The 25,627-nt window shown below is 43.3% G+C and overlaps 1 protein-coding gene across 3 annotated transcripts in view; it reads left to right on the top strand.

Moving 5' to 3' along the window:
- The first annotated feature begins 2,152 nt into the window (after positions 1-2,152).
- LOC115167230 (DNA-binding protein RFX7-like) overlaps positions 2,153-25,627 on the top strand; it is a 64,877-nt gene continuing 41,402 nt past the window's right edge. For all 3 annotated transcript variants that reach the window (XM_029721426.1, XM_029721427.1, XM_029721425.1), the window contains exon 1: positions 2,153-2,600. In XM_029721426.1, coding sequence (XP_029577286.1) covers positions 2,467-2,600 — 134 coding nt within the window. In that variant the 5' untranslated portion in view covers positions 2,153-2,466. The remainder of the gene's footprint in view (positions 2,601-25,627) is intronic.

Here is a 25,627-nt window from a genome sequence, read left to right as displayed (position 1 = left end):
ATAGGCCCCAATGCAATAGTAGAGAAAGAGAACGAGAACAGGAAAAAAACGTTTGTGGAACAAATATACTGCTCAAAAAAATAAAGGGAACACTTAAACAACACAATGTAACTCCAAGTCAATCACACTTCTGTGAAATCAAACTGTCCACTTAGGAAGCAACACTGATTGACAATACATTTCACATGCTGTTGTGCAAATGGAATAGACAACAGGTGGAAATTATAGGAAATTAGCAAGACACCCCCAATAAAGGAGTGGTTCTGCAGGTGGTAACCACAGACCACTTCTCAGTTCCTATGCTTCCTGGCTGATTTTTTGGTCACTTTGAATGCTGGCAGTGCTTTCACTCTAGTGGTAGCATGAGATGGAGTCTACAACCCACACAAGTGGCTCAGGTAGTGCAGCTCATCCAGGATGGCACATCAATGCGAGCTGTGGCAAGAAGGTTTGCTGTGTCTGTCAGCGTAGTGTCCAGAGCATGGAGGCGCTACCAGGAGACAGGCCAGTACATCAGGAGACGTGGAGGAGGCCGTAGGAGGGCAACAACCCAGCAGCAGGACCGCTACCTCCGCCTTTGTGCAAGGAGGAGCACTGCCAGAGCCCTGCAAAATGACCTCCAGCAGGCCACAAATGTGCATATGTCTGCTCAAACAGTCAGAAACAGACTCCATGAGGGTGGTATGAGGGCCCAACGTCCACAGGTGGGGGTTGTGCTTACAGCCCAACACCGTGCAGGACGTTTGGCATTTGCCAGAGAACACCAAGATTGGCAAATTCGCCACTGGCGCCCTGTGCTCTTCACAGATGAAAGCAGGTTCACACTGAGCACATGTGACAGATGTGACAGTCTGGAGACGCTGTGGAGAACGTTCTGCTGCCTGCAACATCCTCCAGCATGACCGGTTTGGCCGTGGGTCAGTCATGGTGTGGGGTGGCATTTCTTTGGGGGGCCGCACAGCCTCCATGTGCTCGCCAGAGGTAGCCTGACTGCCATTAGGTACCGAGATGAGATCCTCAGACCCCTTGTGAGACCATATGCTGGTTCGGTTGGCCCTGGGTTCCTCCTAATGCAAGACAATGCTAGACCTCATGTGGCTGGAGTGTGTCAGCAGTTCCTGCAAGAGGAAGGCATTGATGCTATGGACTGGCCCGCCTGTTCCCCAGACCTGAATCCAGTTGAGCACATCTGGGACATCATGTCTCACTCCATCCACCAACGCCACGTTGCACCACAGACTGTCCAGGAGTTGGCGGCTGCTTTAGTCCAGGTCTGGGAGGAGATCCCTCAGGAGACCATCCGCCACCTCATCAGGAGCATGTCCAGGCGTTGTAGGGAGGTCATACAGGCACGTGGAGGCCACACACACTACTGAGCCTCATTTTGACTTGTTTTATGGACATTACATCAAAGTTGGATCAGCCTGTAGTGTGGTTTTCCACTTTAATTTTGAGTGTGACTCCAAATCCAGACCTCCATGGGTTGATAAATTGGATTTCCATTGATTATTTTTGTGTGATTTTGTTGTCAGCACATTCAACTACGTAAAGATAAAAGTATTTAATAAGATTATTTAATTCATTCAGATCTAGGATGTTTTGTTTAAGTGTTCCCTTTATTTTTTTGAGCAGTGTATATAATAATCAAGGCTACATTATCCACTAATAAAAGACTAGTAAAGGCCCAGTGCACTACTTTTGTGATTTTAAAATTGTAATTCAATTGTATTCAGATTTTTCAGTGGGTGCTGCAGCACCCCTACTTCCTGTGTATGTACAACACAGTCCCACTCCAAAACTAACCATATTTGGTTAGCAGAGACCCTACTGAGTATTTCCTACCCCACTTTAGCTGAGACAGGTAGAAATGTTATCTCTCTACAAGCCAATATGTATACCATTAACACTATATTGCATTGGGGGCTATGGAGGGGACGGAGTGAAAAGCAAGCATTAGGCTGTGCTACACGTCCCCATCCAAACCTACATATATTTGGTTAGTAGAGACCAAAAAATTGTTAAAAGTAAATATCTTTTGAATGAGTTATCAACATTGCAACATTTTGAAATGCGGGCTTTTATTTAGAAGGTTTCCTCATTAATATACAATGTGATGTCATCGTTCGTCCTGCTGGCAGAATACTAGTCAGCATCACAAACACTTCCACCATAGTGTTTGCAAACGCACGGGTCGCCCCAAGGCTGCGACGGAATCCTGGGGAAAGCGTGCATTTTGTATTCCTCTGTACTTCTGATTATTTTAACATGTCTGTGCATGGTGTTCGAAGTTAACCGTCTAACCATGTTTCCCCGGCACCGTTTCTACCCTGGAACTGAGGCCACGTATATCGCAAATGAGAACGGGTGGGTCGGTAATGTACTGTAGGAAAATAACTGCTATCTCGAGGTCCAGGTTGAGGCCTGCATGTTAAAGATCCCTTTCCTCCCATCCTGAATCTCATCGTGATGACTGAGGATCAACAACAACATGATCAGCTCCCGAAGCTGGGCTCTGGAATAAGCACCTTACCATCCCTAGTTCCTGGACTGCAAGGGACTGAGGCCAGTGCGTTGCAGCTCAAAATAAAGAATTCCATCTGGTAAGGACGACCATTAGCTAGCATTGTGCTACTTTGATTGCTAGCCAGATAGTTAACTTACATTAGTTCAGCCAGCTCCACATGTTTTGCCATTATAGTGTGGCTACCTTTGGCTAGCTAGCCCAGATATTTAATTAGCCAGCTCATTATTAACTAGCAGCTACTTCGCCCCCATTTTCATCAACGTAAACATACATGTCAACATTTGTGATTGGCGTTGACAAAATAACATTTTTTACTACTTTTTTTTTTAAACAGTTTTTCGTCAATTTCTTGCTACCAAGAGCTAATATTGTTTACTATAAGTTATTTTATATATTGTTCGCACATTTTTGTTATGGAATAGCGCGTGCGGCATGTCAGACACATTCATGCCATTAGCAGCAAGCTATCGCTGTCTTTTCGTGGTGGTGGACAGGTCTCGACTAAAGGGTCAAAATGGGTGAAAATTAACAACCCGAGTGTTGCAAGAAACCTCGCGGTTAGTTAGCTGGACCCACTGAGGTGTGTATATATGGCCTGGACGTGTGCATTGTGCATGGTTTCGGTATCCTCATTACTGCACGCACTCAAGCCAATTTGCCTAATTTCGGGAAAACAGAATAGTATGTAGCTAGTACGCTTGCCCGCGTTATAACGAGGTTAGTTTACCGGAGAAAGCCATTGGTGCACGCCTTCACTAACTGGGTTGAAAACCACCATTGTTTTTTTTGCATGTCTCGACATGTATTTCAAATCCATAGAGGTATAAATGGCTGTGGTACTAATAGCACAGCCTGCCATGCACCTTAGCATATCTTGATACAACATGCAGGTCATTGACTATGTATCAGTACAAACCTGAAAAATATTATTCGGCTACGTTCAAAATTAATCTCTATACAGATCTGTAGGTAAAGATTGTTGCACTCATACCTCAGTCAACTTCCAGAATTAAATGCTCAGTTTGCACGCTGAATAATATGGTGATTTGTACTTTTATGCACTTTTCACCAGTTGCCTTAACCTTTGGTTTCATATAGAAACTCCCTACATGAATTATCATAAGGATCCATAAAATGCTAATAGATGTGGTTTGCTTTTTGCGTTTGAACAGTTGTTGACTGATGTTTATCATAATCAGACTTAATGTTCACGGTCTAACTTATACCACTGCATTATGTGGTGCACAATCATTCAGAACCGACTTGTTATTTGTGATTTGTCTTGGTTTCAATATTGTGTAAATAGTTTTAGATTATATATAGTGAACTGAAGCACATGGACGGTTCTCTGTGGAATTACAACATTGGGAAAGTCATGACTGGCACTTTTTTTTACTAAACTTTTCTAATCTAATATAATGGGCATCATATGAAAAATATAGAACCACTTAGGTAACATGTAACCTTAGCCTAGTCATAAATTGCAAAATGCCACCACCTAGGCGTTTGTTAATCATATCAGAAAATACGCTACAGTATATTTGTTGAGCACAGTAATCTGTTAGGCCAGTGTCCACCCAGTGCTACCCCCAAACCAGTGTGAAGGAATGTGGCTCCGGATGACATGGATCCATACGTGGGATATCACTTCCCTATTTTGATGGGCATAAGTTCCATCAATACATTGACTTTATGTTTTATGGTCAACATCAGACATGGTTATGGAATAGGGCAAATACATTTAAAACATGGAAAGAATTGTTTTGCTTCTTCCTTTTTTATTACAGGGGAACTGTTGGAACTCCCTTTATGAGATGACAACTAATGTAGTAGTATTTTGAAATACCATGGAAGATGCAGATTTTGTAATGTTAAAGGACCCATGAGCACCAACATGTGAAGTTTATAGGAGCACATCAAATGTGACGTCAAAAGAAAATTGAGTCTATATATGTTTTTAAATTAGGGCATATACATTTTTTTCAGCTATTTTCTATCTGTTTGGGATAGGGGGCAGTATTTTCACGTCCGGATAAAAACGTCCCCGATTTAATCTGGTTACTACTCCTGCCCAGAAACTAGAATATGAATATAGTTAGTAGATTTGGATAGAAAACACACTAACGTTTCTAAAACGGTTTGAATGGTGTCTGTGAGTATAACAGAACTCCTATGGCAGGCCAAAACCTGAGAAGATTCCATACAGGAAGTGCCCTGTCTGACAATTTATTGTCCTTCTGTAGCATCTCTATCGAAAATACAGCATCTGTGCTGTAACGTGACATTTTCTAAGGCTTCCATTGGCTCTCAGAAGGCGCCAGAAAGTGTAATGGAGTGTCTGCAGTCTCTGGGCTAAGAACAGCAGGAGTATTTGTTAGTGGTCAGGCTGGGAACAGTGACACTGGAGATGCACGTCCACGAGACTACTCCATTTTTTTCTTTCAGCCTTTGAATGAATAGAATGTCGCCCGGTTGGAATATTATCGCTATTTTACAAGAAAAATAGCATACAAATTGATTTTAAACAGCGTTTGACATGCTTCGAAGTACGATAATGGAATATTTTGATTTTTTTTTGTCACAAAATGCGCTCGCGCGTCACCCTTCGGATAGTGACCTCACCGCACGAACAAAACAGAGCTATTTCAATATAACTATGGATTATTTGGAACCAAAACAACATTTGTTGTAGAAGTCCTGGGAGTGCATTCTGACGAAGAACAGCAAAGGTAATCCAATTTTTCTTATAGTAATTAGCTAGCCTGTGATGGCCGAGCTATCTACTCAGAATATTGCAAAATGTGCTTTCGCCGAAAAGCTATTTTAAAATCTGACACCGCGATTGCATAAAGGAGTTCTGTATCTATAATTCTTAAAATAATTATGTATTTTGTGAACGTTAATCATGAGTAATTTAGTAAATTCACCGGAAGTTTGCGGTGGGTATGCTAGTTCTGAACATCACATGCTAATGTAAAAAGCTGGTTTTTGATATAAATATGAACTTGATTGAACAAAACATGCATGTATTGTATAACATAATGTCCTAGGAGTGTCATCTGATGATCATCAAAGGTTAGTGCTGCATTTAGCTGTGGTTTTGGTTTTTATGACATATATGCTTGCTTTGAAAATGGCTGTGTGATTATTTTTGGCAGGGTACTCTCCTGACATAATCTAATGTTTTGCTTTCGCTGTAAAGCCTTTTTGAAATCAGACAATGTGGTTAGATTAAAGAGAGTCTTGTCTTAAAAATGGTGTAAAATTGTCATATGTTTGAGAAATTGAAGTTATAGCATTTTTGAGGTATTTGTATTTCGCGCCACGCTCTACCATTGGATATTGGTGAGGCGTTCTGCTAGCGGAACGTCTGTCCCTAAAAGGTTAAATTTAGGAAAAAGCAAAGGCTTTGATTTCTGGTCAAACAAAGGGGTCTTAGAAAACATGTTTGATTTTTATTTAACTAGGCAAGTCAGTTTAGAACAAATTCTTATTCACAATGATGGCCTACCCCGGCCAAACCCTCCTCTAAAAAAAAAGTCTTAAAAGCTATTAGAATAACATTAAAACACAATATTGTTGAAGTTAAGACCCTTGCCAACTAATAGCAACATTTTATATTTAATATTGCTGAAATTATTTGCCTTCTGTAAGTTTAAGAAATATTGCCTAGTGACTTGTCATTCTGTTTAAAAAAAACCCGCGTTTAACAAAATCTGTAACATAATTAGAGGTCGACCGATAATGATTTTTCAACACCGATACCGATTATTGGAGGACCCCCCCCCCCCCCAAAAAAAGCCGATGCCGATTAAAAAAAAAAATATATATATATATATATATTTTTTGTATTATTTAAATGTTTTTTTATTATTTTTTATTATTATTTTTTAATCCTTTTTTTAATAATGATTATTACAACAATACTGAATGAACACTTATTTTAACTTAATATAATACATAAATAAAATCAATTTAGCCTCAAATAAATAATGAAACATGTTCAATTTGGTTTAAATAATGCAAAAACAGTTGGAGAGGAAAGTAAAAGTGCAATATGTGCCATGTAAGAAAGCTAATGTTTAAGTGCCTTGCTCAGAACATGGGAACATATGAAAGCTGCTGGTTCCTTTTAACATGAGTCTTCGATATTCCCAGGTAAGAAGTTTTAGGTTGTAGTTATTATAGGACTATTTCTCTCTATACGATTTGTATTTCATATACCTTTGACTATTGGATGTTCTTATAGGAACTTTAGTATTGCCAGTGTACCAGTATAGCTTCCGTTCAGAACTAGCATACCCCCCGCAAACTTCCGGTGAATTTACTAAATTACTCACGAGAAACGTTCACAAAAAGCATAACAATTATTTTAAGAATTATAGATACAGAACTCCTCTATGCACTCGATATGTCCGATTTTAAAATAGCTTTTCGGTGAAAGCACATTTTGCAATATTCTAAGTAGATAGCCCGGCATCACGGGCTAGCTATTTAGACACCCAGCAAGTTTAGCACTCACCAAAGTCAGATTTACTATTAGAAAAATGTTATTACCTTTGGTGTTCTTCGTCAGAATGCACTCCCAGGACTTCTACTTCAATAACAAATGTTGGTTTGGTCCCAAATAATCCATAGTTATATCCAAACAGCGGCGTTTTGTTCGTGCGTTCAAGACACTATCCGAAAGGGTAAAGAAGGGTGACGAGCACGACGCATTTCGTGACAAAAAAATTCTAAATATTCCATTACCGTACTTCGAAGCATGTCAACCGCTGTTTAACCTCTATGGGACCGGCGGGACGAATTCGTCCCACCTACGTAACAGCCAGTTGAATCCTGTGGCGCGATTTTTAAAACGTTTGAAATACTATTACTTCAATTTCTCAAACATATGACTATTTTACAGCTATTTAACCTCTCTGGCGCATGTGGGACGAACTCGTCCCACCTACGTAACAGCCACTGAAATCCAGTGGCGCGATTTTTGAATCGTTAGAAATACTATTACTTCAATTTCTCAAACATATGACTATTTTACAGCTATTTAAAGACAAGAATCTCGTTAATCTAACCCCACTGTCCGATTTCAAAAAGGCTTTACAACGAAAGCAAAACATTAGATTGTCAGCAGAGTGCCCAGCCAGAAATAATCAGACACCCATTTTTCAAGCTAGCATATCATGTCACAAAAACCCAAACCACAGCTAAATGCAGCACTAACCTTTTATGATCTTCATCAGATGACACACCTAGGACATTATGTTATACAATACATGCATGTCTGTTCAATCAAGTTCATATTTATATCAAAAACCAGCTTTTTACATTAGCATGTGACGTTCAGAAAAAGCATAACCCCCGCAAACTTCCGGGGAATTTACTAACAGTTTGCTAAATTACTCACGATAAACGTTCACAAAAAGCATAACAATTATTTTAAGAATTATAGATACATTACTCCTCTATGCACTCGATATGTCCGATTTTAAAATAGCTTTTCGGATGAAGCACATTTTGCAGTAATCTAAGTACATAGCCCGGCATCACAGGGCTAGCTATTTAGACACCCACCCAGGTCAGCCTCCACCAAAATCACATTTCCTATAAGAAAAATGTTCTTACCTTGCTTGTTCTTCGTCAGAATACACTGCCAGGACTTCTACTTCAATAACAAATGTTGGTTTGGTCCCAAATAATCCATCGTTATATCCAAACAGCGACGTTTTGTTCGTGAGTTCTAGACACTATCAGAATGCAACATCACGGTCTCGCGCATAACGCTTTGGCGTGACAAAAAAATTCTAAATATTCCATTACCGTACTTCGAAGCATGTCAACCGCTGTTTAAAACCAATTTTTATGCCATTTATCTTGTAGAAAAGCGATAATATTCCGACCGGGAATATGCATTGAGCCTAAACAGCCGAATTAAATTTCTCCTCAGGAGCGAATCGTGCACGCGCCTCATTCAAAGGTCCTCTGATCCGCCACTTACCAAAGGCGATAATATGTTTCAGCCTGAGGCTGCCTCGTCAACCTTCAGGTATTTCCCGGGTTCTGAGAGCCTATCGGAGCCCTGGGAATTGTCACGTTACAGCTAAGATCCTTACTTTTCAATAAACAGATGCAAGACGCACGACTCCTTGTCAGACAGGGTACTTGCTGCATGAAACCTTGTCAGGTTTTTGCCTGCCATAGGAGTTCTGTTATACTCACAGATGCCATTCAAACAGTTTTAGAAAATTCAGTGTTTTCTATCCAAACCTGAACAATAATATGCATATTCTAGCTTCTGAGTTGGTGTAGGAGGCAGTTAAAAATGGGCACATATTTTTTCCAAAATTCTCAATACTGCCCCCTATCCCAAACAGGTTAAAGACAAGACTCTCGTTAATCTAACCACACTGTCCGATTTCAAAAAGGCTTTACAACGAAAGCAAAACATTAGATTATGTCAGGAGAGTGCCCAGCCAGAAATAATCAGACACCCATTTTTCAAGCTAGCATATAATGTCACAAAAACCCAAACCACAGCTAAATGCAGCACTAACCTTTTATGATCTTCATCAGATGACACACCTAGGACATTATGTTATACAAACATGCATGTCTGTTCAATCAAGTTCATATTTATATCAAAAACCAGCTTTTTACATTAGCATGTGACGTTCAGAAAAAGCATACCCCCGCAAACTTCCGGGGAATTTACTAACAATTTGCTAAATTACTCACGATAAACGTTCACAAAAAGCATAACAATTATTTTAAGAATTATAGATACATTACTCCTCTATGCACTCGATATGTCCGATTTTAAAATAGCTTTTCGGATGAAGCACATTTTGCAATATTCTAAGTACATAGCCCAGCCATCACGGGCTAGCTATTTAGACACCCACCCAGTTTAGCCTTCACCAAAATCACATTTCCTATAAGAAAAATGGTCTTACCTTTCCTGTTCTTCGTCAGAATGCACTCCCAGGACTTCTACTTCAATAACAAATGTAGGTTTGGTCCCAAATAATCCATCGTTATATCCAAACAGCGGCGTTTTGTTCGTGCGTTCTAGACACTATCAGAATGTTAAATCACGGTCTCGCGCATGGCGCAGAATGTGACACAAAATTTCTAAATATTCCATTACCGTACTTCGAAGCATGTCAACCGCTGTTTTAAAATCAATTTTTATGCAATTTATCTCGTAGAAAAGCGATAATATTCCGACCGGGAATCTGCAATTAGCTAAACAGCCGAAGGAAAATACTGCACGGGGTCGAATCGCGCACGCGCCTAATTCTATTGTCCTCTGATGGGACACTTGGAAAAGGGGATTCTGTGTTTCAGCCTGAGGCTGCCTCGTCATCGTTCAGCTTTTTCCCGGGTTCAGAGAGCCTATTGGAGCCCTAGGAATTGTCACGTTACAGCTAAGATCCTGACTCTTCAATAAACAGAAGCAAGAACAACAACACCTTGTCAGACAGGGTACTTCCTGCATGAAACCTTCTCAGGTTTTTGCCTGCCATAGGAGTTCTGTTATACTCACAGACACCATTCAAACAGTTGTAGAAACTTTAGGGTGTTTTCTATCCAAACCTGAACAATAATATGCATATTCTAGCTTCTGAGTTGGTGTAGGAGGCAGTTAAAAATGGGCACATATTTTTTCCAAAATTCTCAATACTGCCCCCTAGCCCGTAGAGGTTAACCTGTTAGGGCTAGGGGGCAGTATTTACACGGCCGGATAAAAAACGTACCCGATTTAATCTGGTTACTACTCCTGCCCAGTAACTAGAATATGCATATAATTATTGGCTTTGGATAGAAAACACCCTAAAGTTTCTAAAACTGTTTGAATGGTGTGTGTGAGTATAACAGAACTCATATGGCAGGCAAAAACCTGAGAAGATTCCTTACAGGAAGTGGCCTGTCTGACCATTCCTTGAGCTTCTTGCCTCTGTTTATTGAAGACTGAGGATCTTTGCTGTAAAGTGACACTTCCTACGGCTCCCATAGGCTCTCAGAAGGCGGGAAAAAGCTGAATGATGTCATTCCAGCCCCAGGCTGAAACACACTAGCGCTTTTGGCAAGTGGCCGATCAGAGGACAATGCGCTTAGGCGCGTGCCCGAGTCGACCCAATGCTTTATTTTCTTTCGTCTTTTTACCTAAACGCAGATTCCCGGTCGGAATATTATCGTTTTTTTACGAGAAAAATTGCATAAAAATTGATTTTAATGTCATCCCCCCCGGCTCTTACTGACACATATCTATGAGCCCCTCAGTTTCCATTTACTGTAACCAGCGTCCTCAACCACTGAGCACCAGACATGCATGGACGTTTGAAAAGTAGTTGAATTTTAGACATCTGTTTCACAAGTTTAGACAGCACATTGCAGTACAGTAAAGTTGAGTCTATATAGTTCTCTCACGTCACCCCGCTCCTCCGCACACTCCACTGGCTTCCAGTTGAAGCTCGCATCTGCTACAAGACCATGGTGCTTGCCTACGGAGCTGTGAGGGGAACGGCACCTCCGTACCTTCAGGCTCTGATCAGTCCCTACACTCAAACAAGGGCACTGCGTTCATCCACCTCTGGCCTGCTGGCCCCCCTACCTCTGCGGAAGCACAGTTCCCACAGGAAGCACAGTTACCTCTGCAGAAGCACAATTCTTAGGGATGTGCATCTTTCCCTTTCAAGACGAGGCGATACACTATGTATACAAAAGTATCTAGATACGTATGTGGACACCCCTTCAAATTAGTGGTTTCGGCTATTTCAGCCACACCCGTTGCTAACAGTTGTATAAAATCAAGCACACAGCCATGCAATCTCCATAGAGAAACATTGGCAGTAGAATGGCCTTACTGAAGAGCTCAGTGACTTTCAATGTGGCACTGTCATAGGATGCCACCTTTTCAACAAGTCAGTTTGTCAAATTTCTGCCCTGCTAAAGCTGCCCCAGTCAACTGTGAACTGCTGTTATTGTGAAGTGGAAATGTCTAGAAGCAACAACGGCTCAGCCGCCAAGTGGTAGGCCACACAAGCTCACGCAACAGGTTCGGAAAAGCCCCCTTAGTTCCAGTGAAAGGAAATCTTAACCCTACTGCATACAATTACATTCTAGATGATTCTGTGCCTCCAACTTTGTGGCAGCAGTTTGGGGAAGGCCCTTTCCTGTTTCAGCATGACAATTCCCCTGTGCACAAGGCGAAGTCCATACAGAAATGGTTTGTCAATCGGTGTGGAAGAATTTGACTGGCCTGCACAGAGCTCTGACCTCAACCCCATCAAACACCTTTGTGCTGAATTGGAATGGCAACTGTGAGCAAGGCCTAATTTCCCAACATCAGTGCCCAACCTCACTAATGCTCTTGTGGCTGAATGGAAGCAAGTCCCCACAGAAATATTCCAACATCTAGTGGAAAGCCTTCTCAGAAGAGTGGAGGCTGTTAAAGCAGCATAGGGGGGACCAACTCCATATTCATGCCCATGATATTTGAATGAGATGTTCGACAAGCAGGTGTCCACATACTTTTGGTCATGTAGTGTACATGGTCTCCAATATGATAAACGCATTCATTTTCCATTCTTAATTCAAATCTGCTGCTAATGGACCTCATGCGCTGCATCTGTCTGAGCTGACTTCTCTTTCTCTCGTGTGTGTGTGTGTGTAAATTATGTATGTCTATGGCGTATGTGTTATGTAGGCACCGGAGCTGAGCCATAAGTGAGACTAGGCATCTATCAGATTAGGTGGAGGGGCAATGTAGTTTATGTTTTGTCTCCCCACTTTGAAATCACCATCAGCCACTACTTAACTTGTCATTCTTGCAGATTAAGTGTGAGCTAGTAATGTATCAATATTTATCATTAACAAATTTGCTATGACATACCCAATGAATATATAGCACACCATTAGATTCCACCCAATCTTAAAATTGAATGGTTTTGACCAGTTGGAAGTGTTTACTGCAGCGGCGGCCGCTAATTGGCTGAATACCCGGGGTGTGAGATGGTTCAAATACACATTTTATTTGTCACATGCGCTGAATACAACAGGTGTAGTAGACCTTACATTGAAATGCTTACTTACAAGCCCTTAACCAACAATGCAGTTTTGAGAAAAATCGTACAGTTGAAGTCAAAGTTTACATACACCTTAGCCAAATACATTTAAACTCAGTTTTTCATCATTCCTGACATATAATCCTAGTAACAATTCCCTGTCTTAGGTCAGTTAGGATCACCAATTTATTTTAAGAATGTGAAATGTCAGAATAATAGTAGAGGGAATGATTTATTTCAGCTTTTATTTCTTTCATCACATTCCCAGTGGGTCAGAAGTTTACATGCACTCAATTAGTATTTGGTAGCACTGCCTTTAAATTGTTTAACTTGGGTCAAATGTTTCGGGTAGCTTCCCACAATAAGTTGGGTGAATTTTGGCCCATTCCTCCTGACAGAGCTGGTGTAACTGAGTCAGGTTTGTAGGCCTCCTTGCTCGCACACGCTTTTTCAGTTCTTCCCTCAATTTTTATATGGGTTTGAGGTCGGGGCTTTGTGATAGCCACTCCAATACCTAGACTTTGTTGTCCTTAAGCCATTTTGCCACAACTTTGGAAGTATGCTTGGGGTCATTGTCCATTTGGAAGACCCATTTGCGACCAAGCTTTAACTTCCTGACTGATCTCTTGAGATGTTTCTTCAATATATCCACATAATTTTCCTGCCTCATGATGCCATCTATTTTGTGAAGTGCACCAGTCCCTCCTGCAGCAAAGCACCCCCACAACATGATGCTGCCACCCCCGTGCTGCACGGTTGGGATGGTGTTCTTCGTCTTGCAAGCCTCCCCCTTTTTCCTCCGAACATAACAATGGTCATTATGGCCAAACAGTTCTATTTCTGTTTCATCAGACCAGAGGACATTTCTCCAAAAAGTACGATCTTTGTCCCCATGTGCAGTAGCAAACCGTAGTCTGGCATTTTTATGGTGGTTTTGGAGCAGTGTCTTCTTGCTGAGCGGCCTTTCAGGTTATGTTGATATAGGACTCGTTTTACTGTGGATATAGATACTTTTATACCGGTTTCCTCCAGCATCTTCACAAGGCCTTTACTGTTGTTCTGGGATTGGTTTGCACTTTTCGCACCAAAGTACGTTCATCTCTAGGAGACAGAACGAGTCTTCTTCCTGAACGGAATGACGGCTGCATGGTCCCATGGTGTTTATACTTGCGTATTATTGTTTGTACAGATGAATGTGGTACCTTCAGGCGTTTGGAAATTGCTCCCAAGGATGAACCAGACTTGTGGAGGTCTACAATATTGTTTTTTCATGAGGTCTTGGCTGATTTCTTTGGATTTTCCCATGATGCCAAGCAAAGAGGCAATGAGTTTGAAGGTAGGCCTTGAAATACATCAACAGGTACACCTCCAATTGACTCAAATTATGTCAATTAGCCTATCAGAAACCTTTAAAGCCATGACATGATTTTTCTGGAATTTTCCAGGCTGTTTAAAGGCACTAGACTTGGCTCTCCGGTACCACTTGCCATGCGGTAGCAGAGAGAACAGTCTAGGACTAGGGTGCCTGGAGTCGTTGACAATTTTTAGGGCCTTCCTCTGACACCGCCAGGTATTGAGGTCCTGGATGGCAGGAAGCTTGGCTCCGGTGATGTACTGGGCCGTACACACTACCCTCCGTAGTGCCTTGCGGTCAGAGGCCGAGCAGTTGCCATACCAGGCAGTAATGCAACCCGTCAGGATGCGCTCGATGGTGCAGCTGTAAAACCTTTTCAGGATCTGAGGACCCACGCCAAATCTTTTCAGTCTCCTGAGGGGGAATAGGTTTTGTCGTGCCCTGTTCACAACTGTCTTGGTGTGCCTGGACCATGTTGGTGTTGTGGACGCCAAGGAACTTGAAGCTCTCAACCTGCTCTACTACAGCCCTGTTGATGCCCTGGCGTGCTCGTTCCTCCTTTTCCTGTAGTCTATAATCATCTCCTTTGTCTTGATCATGTTGAGGGAGAGGTTGTCCTTGCACCACACGGTCAGGTCTCTGACCTCCGTATAGGCTGTCTCATTGTTGTCGCTGATCAGGCCTATCACTGTTGTGTCATCAGCAAACTTAATGATGGTGTTGGAGTCGTGCCTGGCTGTGCATCCATGAGTAAACAGGGAGTGCAGGAGGGGACTGAGCACGTATCCCTGAGGGGCCCCTGTGTTGAGGATCAGCGTTGTGGATGTGTTGTTACCTACCCGTACCACCTGGAGGCGGCCCGTCAGGAAGTCCAGGATCCTGTTGCAGAGGGAGGTGTTTAGTCTCAGGGTCCTTAGCTTAGTGATGCGCTTTGAGGGCACTATGGTGTTGAACGCTGAGCTCTAGTCAATGAATAGCATTCTCAGATAGGTGATCCTTTTGTTCAGAGATTGCATCATCTGTGGATCTGTTGGTGCGGTATGCATTTTGGAGTGGGTCTAGGGTTTCTGGGATAATGGTGTTGATGTGAGCTATAACCATCCTTTAATAGCATTTCATGGCTACAGCCGTGAGTGCTACAGGTCTGTATTCATGTAGGCAGGTTACCTTAGTCCCTGTGGCCAAGAACACTATGGTGGTCTGCTTGAAACATGTTGGTATTACAGACTCGGACAGGGAGAAGTTGAAAATGTCAGTGAAGACACTTGCCAGTTGGTCAGCACATGCTCGGAGTACATGTCCTGGTAATCCTTCTGGCCCTGCAGACTTGTGAATGTTGACCTGCATCGGCTGCGAGATCACACCATCGTCCGGAACAGCTGATGCTCTCATGCATGTTTCAGTGTTACTTGCCTTGAAGCGAGCATAGACGTTATTTAGCTCATCTGGTAGACTCGTGTCACTGGGCAGCTCTCGGCTCTGCCTCCCTTTTGTAGTCTGTAATAGTTTGCAAGCCCTGCCACATCCGATGAGTGTCAGAGCCGGTGTAGTACGATTCGATCTTAGTCCCGTATTGACACTTTGCCTGTTTGATGGTTCATCAGTGGGCAGAGCGGGATTTCTTATAATCTTCCCGGTTAGAGTCCGCTCCTTGAAAGCGGCAGTTCTACCCTTTAGCTCAGTGCTTATGTTGCCTCTAATCAGTTTGTCAGATCATGAGACATCCCGAAAATATGACGAAAGGGGAGACTCAAACACAATGGTGTTCTCCGTTTTGCTCTACAACCCCCACAAGTGTCACAGGACTTGTCTGAAGTTAACCCATACAAATGAATGGAAGTATGGAGGTAGTTTTGTGTCAACAAGAATAAGGGGTTAAGTATGTGTGTGTGTGTGTGTGTGTGTGTCTCTCCCCCCCCCCCCCCCCACAAACTATAGGACAGACACTTCAAAACCTTATTCCTTATGATACATTTTTTGACTGTCATTTTTGCCATTTATGAACGTGTTATTCAACGTTTTTCTATTGGCTATAGTAACAAAGGCCAAAATCAATATTGTATCAAATTCTCAGTGGATCATTTAACTATCTTAAAATTATTCAATATGTTAACTTTTCATTGGGGCAGTTCTCTCTCTCATAGCAAAACAATCGAAGCAATGTTTGCTTGACCTTGAACGCAGAGCTGGCAGTCATTGAGGGGCAGAGTAGTCAGTAACTGAACAGCTTGTTTTGAATAATATTTTTTGAAACAGGAACATGTACACATTTACCCCACTTTTATGAGCATTTAAAACATAATCCATATTTGTTTTTATATACTTTATTTTTATTGCCCATCACAAGTGGGGTGCCCCGAACGCCCTTATGGGCAAGCGCTTCGGCCATGCAGTGTGCCTCGCAAAAGTGATTGCTCGTTATACAGGGTAAAGTTGAACGTTTTATATCTAAGAAAGACCATATACACTGATTTAAAGCAAAAGTACGAAAAACTTTTGCTGATGGTGAACCTGAACAATCAAAATAAAATCTATTGTAAACCCAGATAAGCAGGTATTGCCAGATGTTGTCTCCGGTAGCTTACTTTTATTCTGGTAAAACACTATTTTCAACAATGCATAGATAACAATAACCTAGCAAATTAACAGCGACTTACAAATTGGTGCATTCACCTTATGATATCCAGTGGAACAACCACTTTACAATAGTGCATCTAAATATTTTAGGGGGGGGGGGTTAGAAGGATTACTTTATCCTATCCCAGGTATTCCTTAAAGAGGTGGGGTTTCAGGTGTCTCCGGAAGGTGGTGATTGACTCCGCTGTCCTGGCGTCGTGAGGGAACTTGTTCCACCATTGGGGTGCCAGAGCAGCGAACAGTTTTGACTGGGCTGAGCGGGAACTGTGCTTCCTCAGAGGTAGGGAGGCGAGCAGGCCAGAGGTGGATGAATGCAGTGCCCTTGTTTGAGTGTAGGGCCTGATCAGAGCCTGAAGGTACGGAGGTGCCGTTCCCCTCACAGCTCCGTAGGCAAGCACCATGGTCTTGTAGCGGATGCGAGCTTCAACTGGAAGCCAGTGGAGAGAGCGGAGGAGCGGGGTGACGTGAGAGAACTTGGGAAGGTTGAACACCAGACGGGCTGCGGCGTTCTGGATGAGTTGTAGGGGTTTAATGGCACAGGCAGGGAGCCCAGCCAACAGCGAGTTGCAGTAATCCAGACGGGAGATGACAAGTGCCTGGATTAGGACCTGCGCCGCTTCCTGTGTGAGGCAGGGTCGTACTCTGCGAATGTTGTAGAGCATGAACCTACAGGATCGGGTCACCGCCTTGATGTTAGTGGAGAACGACAGGGTGTTGTCCAGGATCACGCCAAGGTTCTTAGCACTCTGGGAGGAGGACAGAAGGGAGTTGTCAACCGTGATGGCGAGATCATGGAACGGGCAGTCCTTCCCCGGGAGGAAGAGCAGCTCCGTCTTGCCGAGGTTCAGCTTGAGGTGGTGATCCGTCATCCACACTGATATGTCTGCCAGACATGCAGAGATGCGATTCGCCGCCTGGTTATCAGACGGGGGAAAGGAGAAGATTAATTGTGTGTCGTCTGCATAGCAATGATAGGAGAGACCATGTGAGGATATGACAGAGCCAAGTGACTTGGTGTATAGCGAGAATAGGAGAGGGCCTAGAACAGAGCCCTGGGGGACACCAGTGGTGAGAGCGCGTGGTGCGGAGACAGATTCTCGCCACGCCACCTGGTAGGAGCGACCTGTCAGGTAGGAAGCAATCCAAGCGTGGGCCGCGCCGGAGATGCCCAACTCGGAGAGGGTGGAGAGGAGGATCTGATGGTTCACAGTATCAAAGGCAGCAGATGGGTCTAGAAGGATGAGAGCAGAGGAGAGAGAGTTAGCTTTAGCAGTGCGGAGAGCCTCCGTGACACAGAGAAGAGCAGTCTCAGTTGAATGCCCAGTCTTGAAACCTGACTGATTAGGATCAAGAAGGTCATTCTGAGAGAGATAGCAGGAGAGCTGGCCAAGGACGGCACGTTCAAGAGTTTTGGAGAGAAAAGAAAGAAGGGATACTGGTCTGTAGTTGTTGACATCGGAGGGATCGAGTGTAGGTTTTTTCAGAAGGGGTGCAACTCTCGCTCTCTTGAAGATGGAAGGGACGTAGCCAGCGGTCAAGGATGAGTTGATGAGCGAGGTGAGGTAGGGGAGAAGGTCTCCGGAAATGGTCTGGAGAAGAGAGGAGGGGATAGGGTCAAGTGGGCAGGTTGTTGGGCGGCCGGCCGTCACAAGACGCGAGATTTCATCTGGAGAGAGGGGAGAAAGAGGTCAAAGCACAGGGTAGGGCAGTGTGAGCAGGACCAGCGGTGTCGTTTGACTTAGCAAACGAGGATCGGATATCGTCAACCTTCTTTTCAAAATGGTTGACGAAGTCATCCGCAGAGAGGGAGGAGGGGGGGAGGGGGAGGAGGATTCGGGAGGGAGGAGAAGGTAGCAAAGAGCTTCCTAGGGTTAGAGGCAGATGCTTGGAATTTAGAGTGGTAGAAAGTGGCTTTAGCAGCAGAGACAGAAGAGAATGTAGAGAGGAGGGAGTGAAAGGATGCCAGGTCCGCAGGGAGGCGAGTTTTCCTCCATTTCCGCTCGGCTGCCCGGAGCCCTGTTCTGTGAGCTCGCAGTGAGTCGTCGAGCCACGGAGCAGGAGGGGAGGACCGAGCCGGCCTGGAGGATAGGGGACAGAGAAAATCAAAGGATGCAGAAAGGGAGGAGAGGAGGGTTGAGGAGGCAGAATCAGGAGATGGTTTGAGCAGAGGGAAGAGCTGATAGGATGGAAGAGGAGAGAGTAGCGGGAGAGAGAGAGCGAAGGTTGGGACGGCGCAATACCATCCGAGTAGGGGCAGAGTGAGAAGTGTTGGATGAGAGGGAAAAGGATACAAGGTAGTGGTCGGAGACTTGGAGGGGAGTTGCAATGAGATTAGTGGAAGAACAGCATCTAGTAAAGATGAGGTCAAGCGTATTGCCTGCCTTGTGAGTAGGGGGGGAAGGTGAGAGGGTGAGGTCAAAAGAGGAGAGGAGTGGAAAGGAGGCAGAGAGGAATGAGTCAAAGGTAGACATGGGGAGGTTAAAGTCACCCAGAACTGTGAGAGGTGAGCCATCCTCAGGAAAGGAACTTATCAAGGCGTCAAGCTCATTGATAAACTCTCCAAGGGAACCTGGAGGGCGATAAATGATAAGGATGTTAAGCTTGAAAGGGCTGGTAACTGTGACAGCATGGAATTCAAATGAGGAGATAGACAGATGGGTCAGGGGAGAAAGAGAGAATGTCCACTTGGGAGAGATGAGGATTCCAGTGCCACCACCCCGCTGGCTCGATGCTCTAGGGGTATGCGAGAATACGTGGGCAGACGAGGAGAGAGCAGTAGGAGTAGCAGTGTTATCTGTGGTAATCCATGTTTCCGTCAGCGCCAGGAAGTCTAGGGACTGGAGGGCAGCATAGGCTGAGATGAACTCAGCCTTGTTGGCCGCAGACCGGCAGTTCCAGAGGCTGCCGGAGACCTGGGACTCCACGTGGGTCGTGCGCGCTGGGACCACCAGGTTAGTGGCAGCGGCCACGCGGTGTGAAGCGTTTGTATGGCCTGTGCAGAGGGGAGAGAACAGGGATAGACAGACACATAGTTGACAAGCTACAGAAGAGGCTACGCTAATGCAAAGGAGATTGGAATGACAAGTGGACTACACGTCTCGAATGTTGAGAAAGTTAAGCTTACGTTGCAAAAATCTTATTGACTAAAATGACAAATGATACAGTACTGCTGGCTGGTGGAGTAGGCTAGCTAGCAGTGGCTGCGTTGACTTTGTTAGAACGTGTAGCTGGCTAGGTAACCTCGATAGTTTCAGTACTACACCTTGTCATGATACAAAAGCAACTTTGTAGCTAGCTAACATAACACTAATCAAGACGTTCCTTTGTAATGTATTTAGTTTCTACAGTGCTGCTCGTCGGTAATAGTTGACTACTTTTGGAAAAATGGTGTCGCGGGGGACGGAAATAGCTGGCTAGCTAACCTCGATAATTACTAAACTACACAATTATCAAGCTATGACAAAGACAACTATGTAGCTAGCTAGCTAACACTGCACTAGTCAAATCGTTCCGTTGTAATGTATTAGTATCTACAGCGCTGCTAGTCGGTAACGGTTGGCTAGCTAGCAGTGGGTTTGATGATGACTAAGTCTGGAGTCTGGACAACGGCGTCGCAGCTGGCTAGCTAACCTCGATAATTACTCTAAACTACACAATTATCTTAGATACAAAGACAGCAAAGACAACTATGTAGCTAGCTAACTAACACTAACACTAAACTAATCAAGTCGTTCCGTTGTAATAGTTTCTACAGTGCTGCTAGTTGGTAGAAGTTAGCTAGTTGGCTAGCTAGCAGTGTTGACTAGCTAGCTAGCAGTGTTGACTACGTTAGGACGAAAATAGCTAACCTCGATAATACTCTAATTACTCTAAACTACACAAATATCTTTGATACAAAGACGGCTATGTAGCTAGCTAAGAAAAATTGCTCAGATCAAACAAATCAAACCGTTGTAGTGAAGTGTAATATTACCTGTGGAGCGAAGCAAAGTGCGACTGCTCGCTCCAAACCGGAAGTTCTCCAACACAGGTTGTCACTCAACTAATATCACGCAAGCCATTTTAGCATATGAATGTTGAAGGTACCATGCAAAATCGGGAACAGGCCGCCTTCCTCGCGTTGGTCAGCACGCAAAACTGGGCACAGTGCGCAGTTTGACTAGGCTACTGATATTGCCTGGGGTTGTCCGGCACGCTTGCAAAATTACTTGTAGATCATTGACTGTCAACACAGTTGCATGCAGTTCAACTCTGAGAGGACTCATCAGTTGTCACAAAAGATGAGGTATTTTCAGAAGGTCGGAAGAATGTAATATGAGCAAAAGAAATGTGTGAACCATTGATTTGTAACATTCAAATCAGTTTTTTGGACTGACGCATGCTATATTTGGATCGGTTTGGGGTACGAGGACCGACGCGCTCTTATCTTAAACATTTGAATATACAGTTGAAGTCGGAAGTTAACGTACACTTATGTTGGAGTCATTACAACTCGTTTTTCAACCACTCCACACATTTTTTTGTTCACAAACTATAGTTTTGGCAAGTCGGTTATGACATCTACTTTGTGCATGACACAAGTAATTCTTCCAACAATTATTTACAGACAGATTATTTCACTTTATAATTCACTATCACAATTCCAGTGGGTCAGAAGTTTACATACACTAAGTTGACTGTGCCTTTAAACAGCTTGGAAAATCCCAGAAAATGATGTCATGGCTTAAGAAGCTTCTGAAAGGCTAATTGACATAATTTGAGTCAATTGGATGTGTACCTGTGGATGTATTTCAAGGGCTACCTTCAAACTCGGTGCCTCTTTGCTTGACACATCATGGGAAAATCAAAAGAAATCAGCCAAGAACTCCGGGAAAAATTTGTAGACCTTCACAAGTCTGGTTCATCCTTGGGAGCAATTTCCAAACACCTGAAGGTACCACGTTCATCTGTGCAAACAATCGTACGCAAGTATAAACACCATGGGACCACTCAGCCATCATACCGCTAAGGAAGGAGACGCGTTCTGTCTCCTAGAGATGAATGGACTTTGGTGCGAAAAGTGTAAATCAATCCCAGAACAACAGCAAAGGACCTTGTGAAGATGCTGGAGGAAACCGGTACAAAACCGCCATAAAAAAGGCAGACTACGGTTTGCAACTGCACATGGGGACAAGGATCATACTTTTTGGAGAAATGTCCTCTGGTCTGATGGAACAAAAATAGAACTGTTTGGCCATAATGACCATTTATGTTTGGAGGAAGAAGGGGGAGGCTTGCAAGCCGAAGAACACCATCCCAACCATGAAGCACGGGGGTGGCAGCGTCATGTTGTGGGGTGCTTTGCTGCAGGAGGGATTGGTGCACTTCACAAAATAGATGGCATCATGAGGCAGGAAAATTATGTGGATATATTGAAGCAACATCTCAAGACATCAGTCAGGAAGTTAAAGCTTGGTCGCAAATGGGTCTTCCAAATGGACAATGACCCCAAGCATACTTCTAAAGTTGTGGCAAAATGGCTTAAGGACAACAAAGTCAAGATGTTGGAGTGGCCATCACAAAGCCCTTACCTCAATCCTATAGAAAATGTTTGGGCAGAACTGAAAAAGTGTGTGCGAGCAAGGAGGCCTACAAACCTGACTCGGTTACACCAGCTCTGTCAGGAGGAATGGGCCAACATTCACCCAACTTATTGTGGGAAGCTTGTGGAAGGCTACCTGAAACGTTTGACCCAAGTTAAACAATTAAGGCAATGCTACCAAATACAATCAATTAATATGTAAACTTCTGACCCACTGGGAATGTGATGAAAGAAATAAAAGCTGAAATAAATCATTCTCTCTACTATTATTCTGATTTCACATTCTTAAAATAAAGTGGTGATCCTAACTGACCTAAGAAAGGGAATGTTTACTCGGATTAAATGTCAGGAATTGTGAAACTGAGTTTAAATGTATTTGGCTAAGGTGTATGTAAACTTCCGACTTCTTCAACTGTACATATCGATACATGTCGGTGAATCGTTACATTGCTAATAATTATGCATTTCTTTATAGTACAGATCAGGGACCCATGATGTCATTCTGTTATTAGGTGTTAATCCACTTCACATCATAGTTGAAACTTCATTCTTTCTGCAGTCTTTTGAATTGTAAATCAGAGTAGATTAAGAGTTTTTGGAGAACTTGGTCACAAAAATTTAGGGAGATTTTACTGTCATTCTGTTTGAAAACTTTACATCTGTACTGTTCTTCAAGTAAATGTGTTTTTATAACATTGTCAGTGGAAATTGTTGAACGTAGTCCTTGTGCATAGAGTTTTTTGTTTGTTTATGAACTTTACAATCAATGTTTTTTTTTTTTTTGGCATGCATATTAAGGTGAAAAATCTGTCTCGGCATCATTCTGTTACCATGGAATTGCCCTAATGTTACCTACAGGTTACAGCCCTGAATGCTGCACATTACACTTGACTGGGTGAGTACAGCTAAATGTTAGTACAGCCTGAGTGATAGATGATACCTATGATCTACATTTGGAGATCTGGCACAAAAGTAAATGCTGCCTCTCATGGAAAAGATCTGTCCTTGGCTTGGTTCTGGTGGTGCTGGACTGCCCTTTGGAAAGTTACGATGAGAGCTTTGCATGTCTCTCGAGTCAGTGGGAGACTGAGGATTGATTTGGCAGTTGATGTCAACGTTGTAAACGGAATTCCCCATGGTGTTGGTGGGGTTATGGTATGGGCAGGCGGCGCACAATTTGCCCAGCTTCGTCCGGGTTAGCGGAGGGTTTGGCCGTCAGGGATGGCCTTGTCCCATCGCGCACTAGCAACTCCTGTGGCGGGCCGGGCGCAATGCACGCTGACACTGTCGCCAGGTGTACGGTGTTTCCTACGACACATTGGTGAGCTGGCTTCCGGGTTAAGTGGGCATTGTGTCAAGAAGCAGTGGGGCTTGGTTGGGTTGTGTTTCGGAGGACGCACTGCTGTCGAACTTCGCCTCTCCAGACTCCGTACGGGAGTGGAAGCGATGAGACAAGACTGTAACTACCAATTGGATACCACAAAATTGGAGAGAAAAAGTGGTTAAAAAAAGTGTTAGTCCTATGGAACAAAAGATCCCAGAAATGTTGAAGATGCACAAAAAGCTTGTTTCTCTGAAATGTTATGCACAAATGTATATCCCAGTTAGTGAGTATTTCCCCTTTGCCAAGATAATCCATCCACCTGACATTTGTGGCATATCAAAAAGTTGATTTAACAGCAGGATCTTTACACTGGTGCACCTTTACACTGGTGCTGGGGACAATAAAAAGCCACCTAAATGTGCAGTTTTGTCACACAACACAATGCCACAGATGTCTCAAGTTTTGAGTGAGTGTGCAATTGGCATGGTGACTTCAGGAATGTCCACCAGAGCTGTTGGCAGATAATTTAATGATAGTTTCTCTACCATAAGCAGCCTCCAACATCGTTAGAGAGAATTTTGCACTATGTCCAACTGGCCTCAACGCAGACCACATGTGTGGGCAAGCGGTTTGCTGGTGTCAACGTTGTAAACAGAATTCCCCATGGTGGCGGTGGGGTTATGGTATGGGCAGGCATAAGCTACGGACAACGAACACAATTGCATTTTATCGATGGCAATTTGAATGCACTGAGAGAGTGACGAGAGCTAGAGCTGCTTGCTTTTTCATGACTCTTTTCTTCTTTTTGGCCAGAAATACAAAATCTTAGGAGAGAGTGAGATTTGAATATGCAAATGTTTCCTTGTGAACTACCAGAGGGGGTTGTCTGAGTAACACGGAACCCAAACCGGCAACGCGCGTGTGTAAATGTATTTTGTCCCCCCACATCAAACGCGATCACGACATGCAGGTTAAAATATCAAAACAAACTCTGAATTAATTACATTAATTTGGGGACAGGTCGAAAGCATTAAACCTTTATGGCAATTTAGCTAGCTAGCTTGCACTTGCTAACGAATTTGTCCTTTTTAGCTTGCTGTTGCGAGCTAATTTGTCCTGGGATATAAACATTGAGTTGTTATCTTACCTGAAATGCACAAGGTACTCTACTCCGACAATTAATCCACTCAAAAAAACGGTCAAACGAATCGTTTCTAGTCATCGCTCCTCCTAGGCTTTTTCTTCTCTTGACTTTATATTGGATTGACAACTTTCATAAATTAGGTGCCTTACCTCCACCGACCTCATTCGTCTTTCAGTCACCCACGTGGGTATAACCAATGAGGAGATGGCACGTGGGTACCTGCTTCTATAAAGCAATGAGGAGATGGGAGAGGCAGGACTTGCAGCGCGATATAGAACTGTCTTCTATTTCAGCCCTTGGCAACGCAGATGTTCTTTTGCGAGCAGTGTGGGTGCAATAATTGAATAATATACATTTCTAAATTTATTTTGCGACGCGAGCGGTGTAGTCAGCCTGTAAGATACAGTACATCGGATTCAAATTTAAGCAAATCAGTCTGCAATACATTAGATTGAACTAATCTGCCCTTTAATTGACCTTTTTACTGATTCACGTTCAGTGTGGCTGTGTGACTGAGTTGTCTGATAGTACATTTGAAGTTTGAGCATGACATGTTTACAATTTGGTAATACATTAGCTCACTACATTGGAATAGTCTTGTCGCCTGATGATTTATGCAAACACATTGTGGCATTAAAAATGTACAATTTTGTGTCTGTTAACTTCTTAGAGATCAAATGCCGTTAACGGGATCGATTTGACAACAGCCAGTGAAAGTGCAGGGCGCCAAATTCAAACAACAAATCTCATAATTAAAAGTATTATACACCATTTTAAAGATAAACTTCTTGTTAATCCCACCACAGTGTCCGATTTCAAAAAGGCTTTACGGTGAAAGCATACCATGTGATTATGTTAGGTCAGCGCCTAGTCACAAAAAATATTAAGTTAAAATTAATCATTAACCTTTGATCTTCATCAGATGGCACTCATAGGACTTCATGTTACACAATACATGTATGTTTTGTTAGATAAAGTTCATATTTAAATCCAAAA

The sequence above is a fragment of the Salmo trutta genome, chromosome 29 (assembly GCF_901001165.1).
Source record: "Salmo trutta chromosome 29, fSalTru1.1, whole genome shotgun sequence".
NCBI classification, from domain to species: domain Eukaryota; kingdom Metazoa; phylum Chordata; class Actinopteri; order Salmoniformes; family Salmonidae; genus Salmo; species Salmo trutta.
This window is presented reverse-complemented; position numbering and strand designations above follow the sequence as displayed.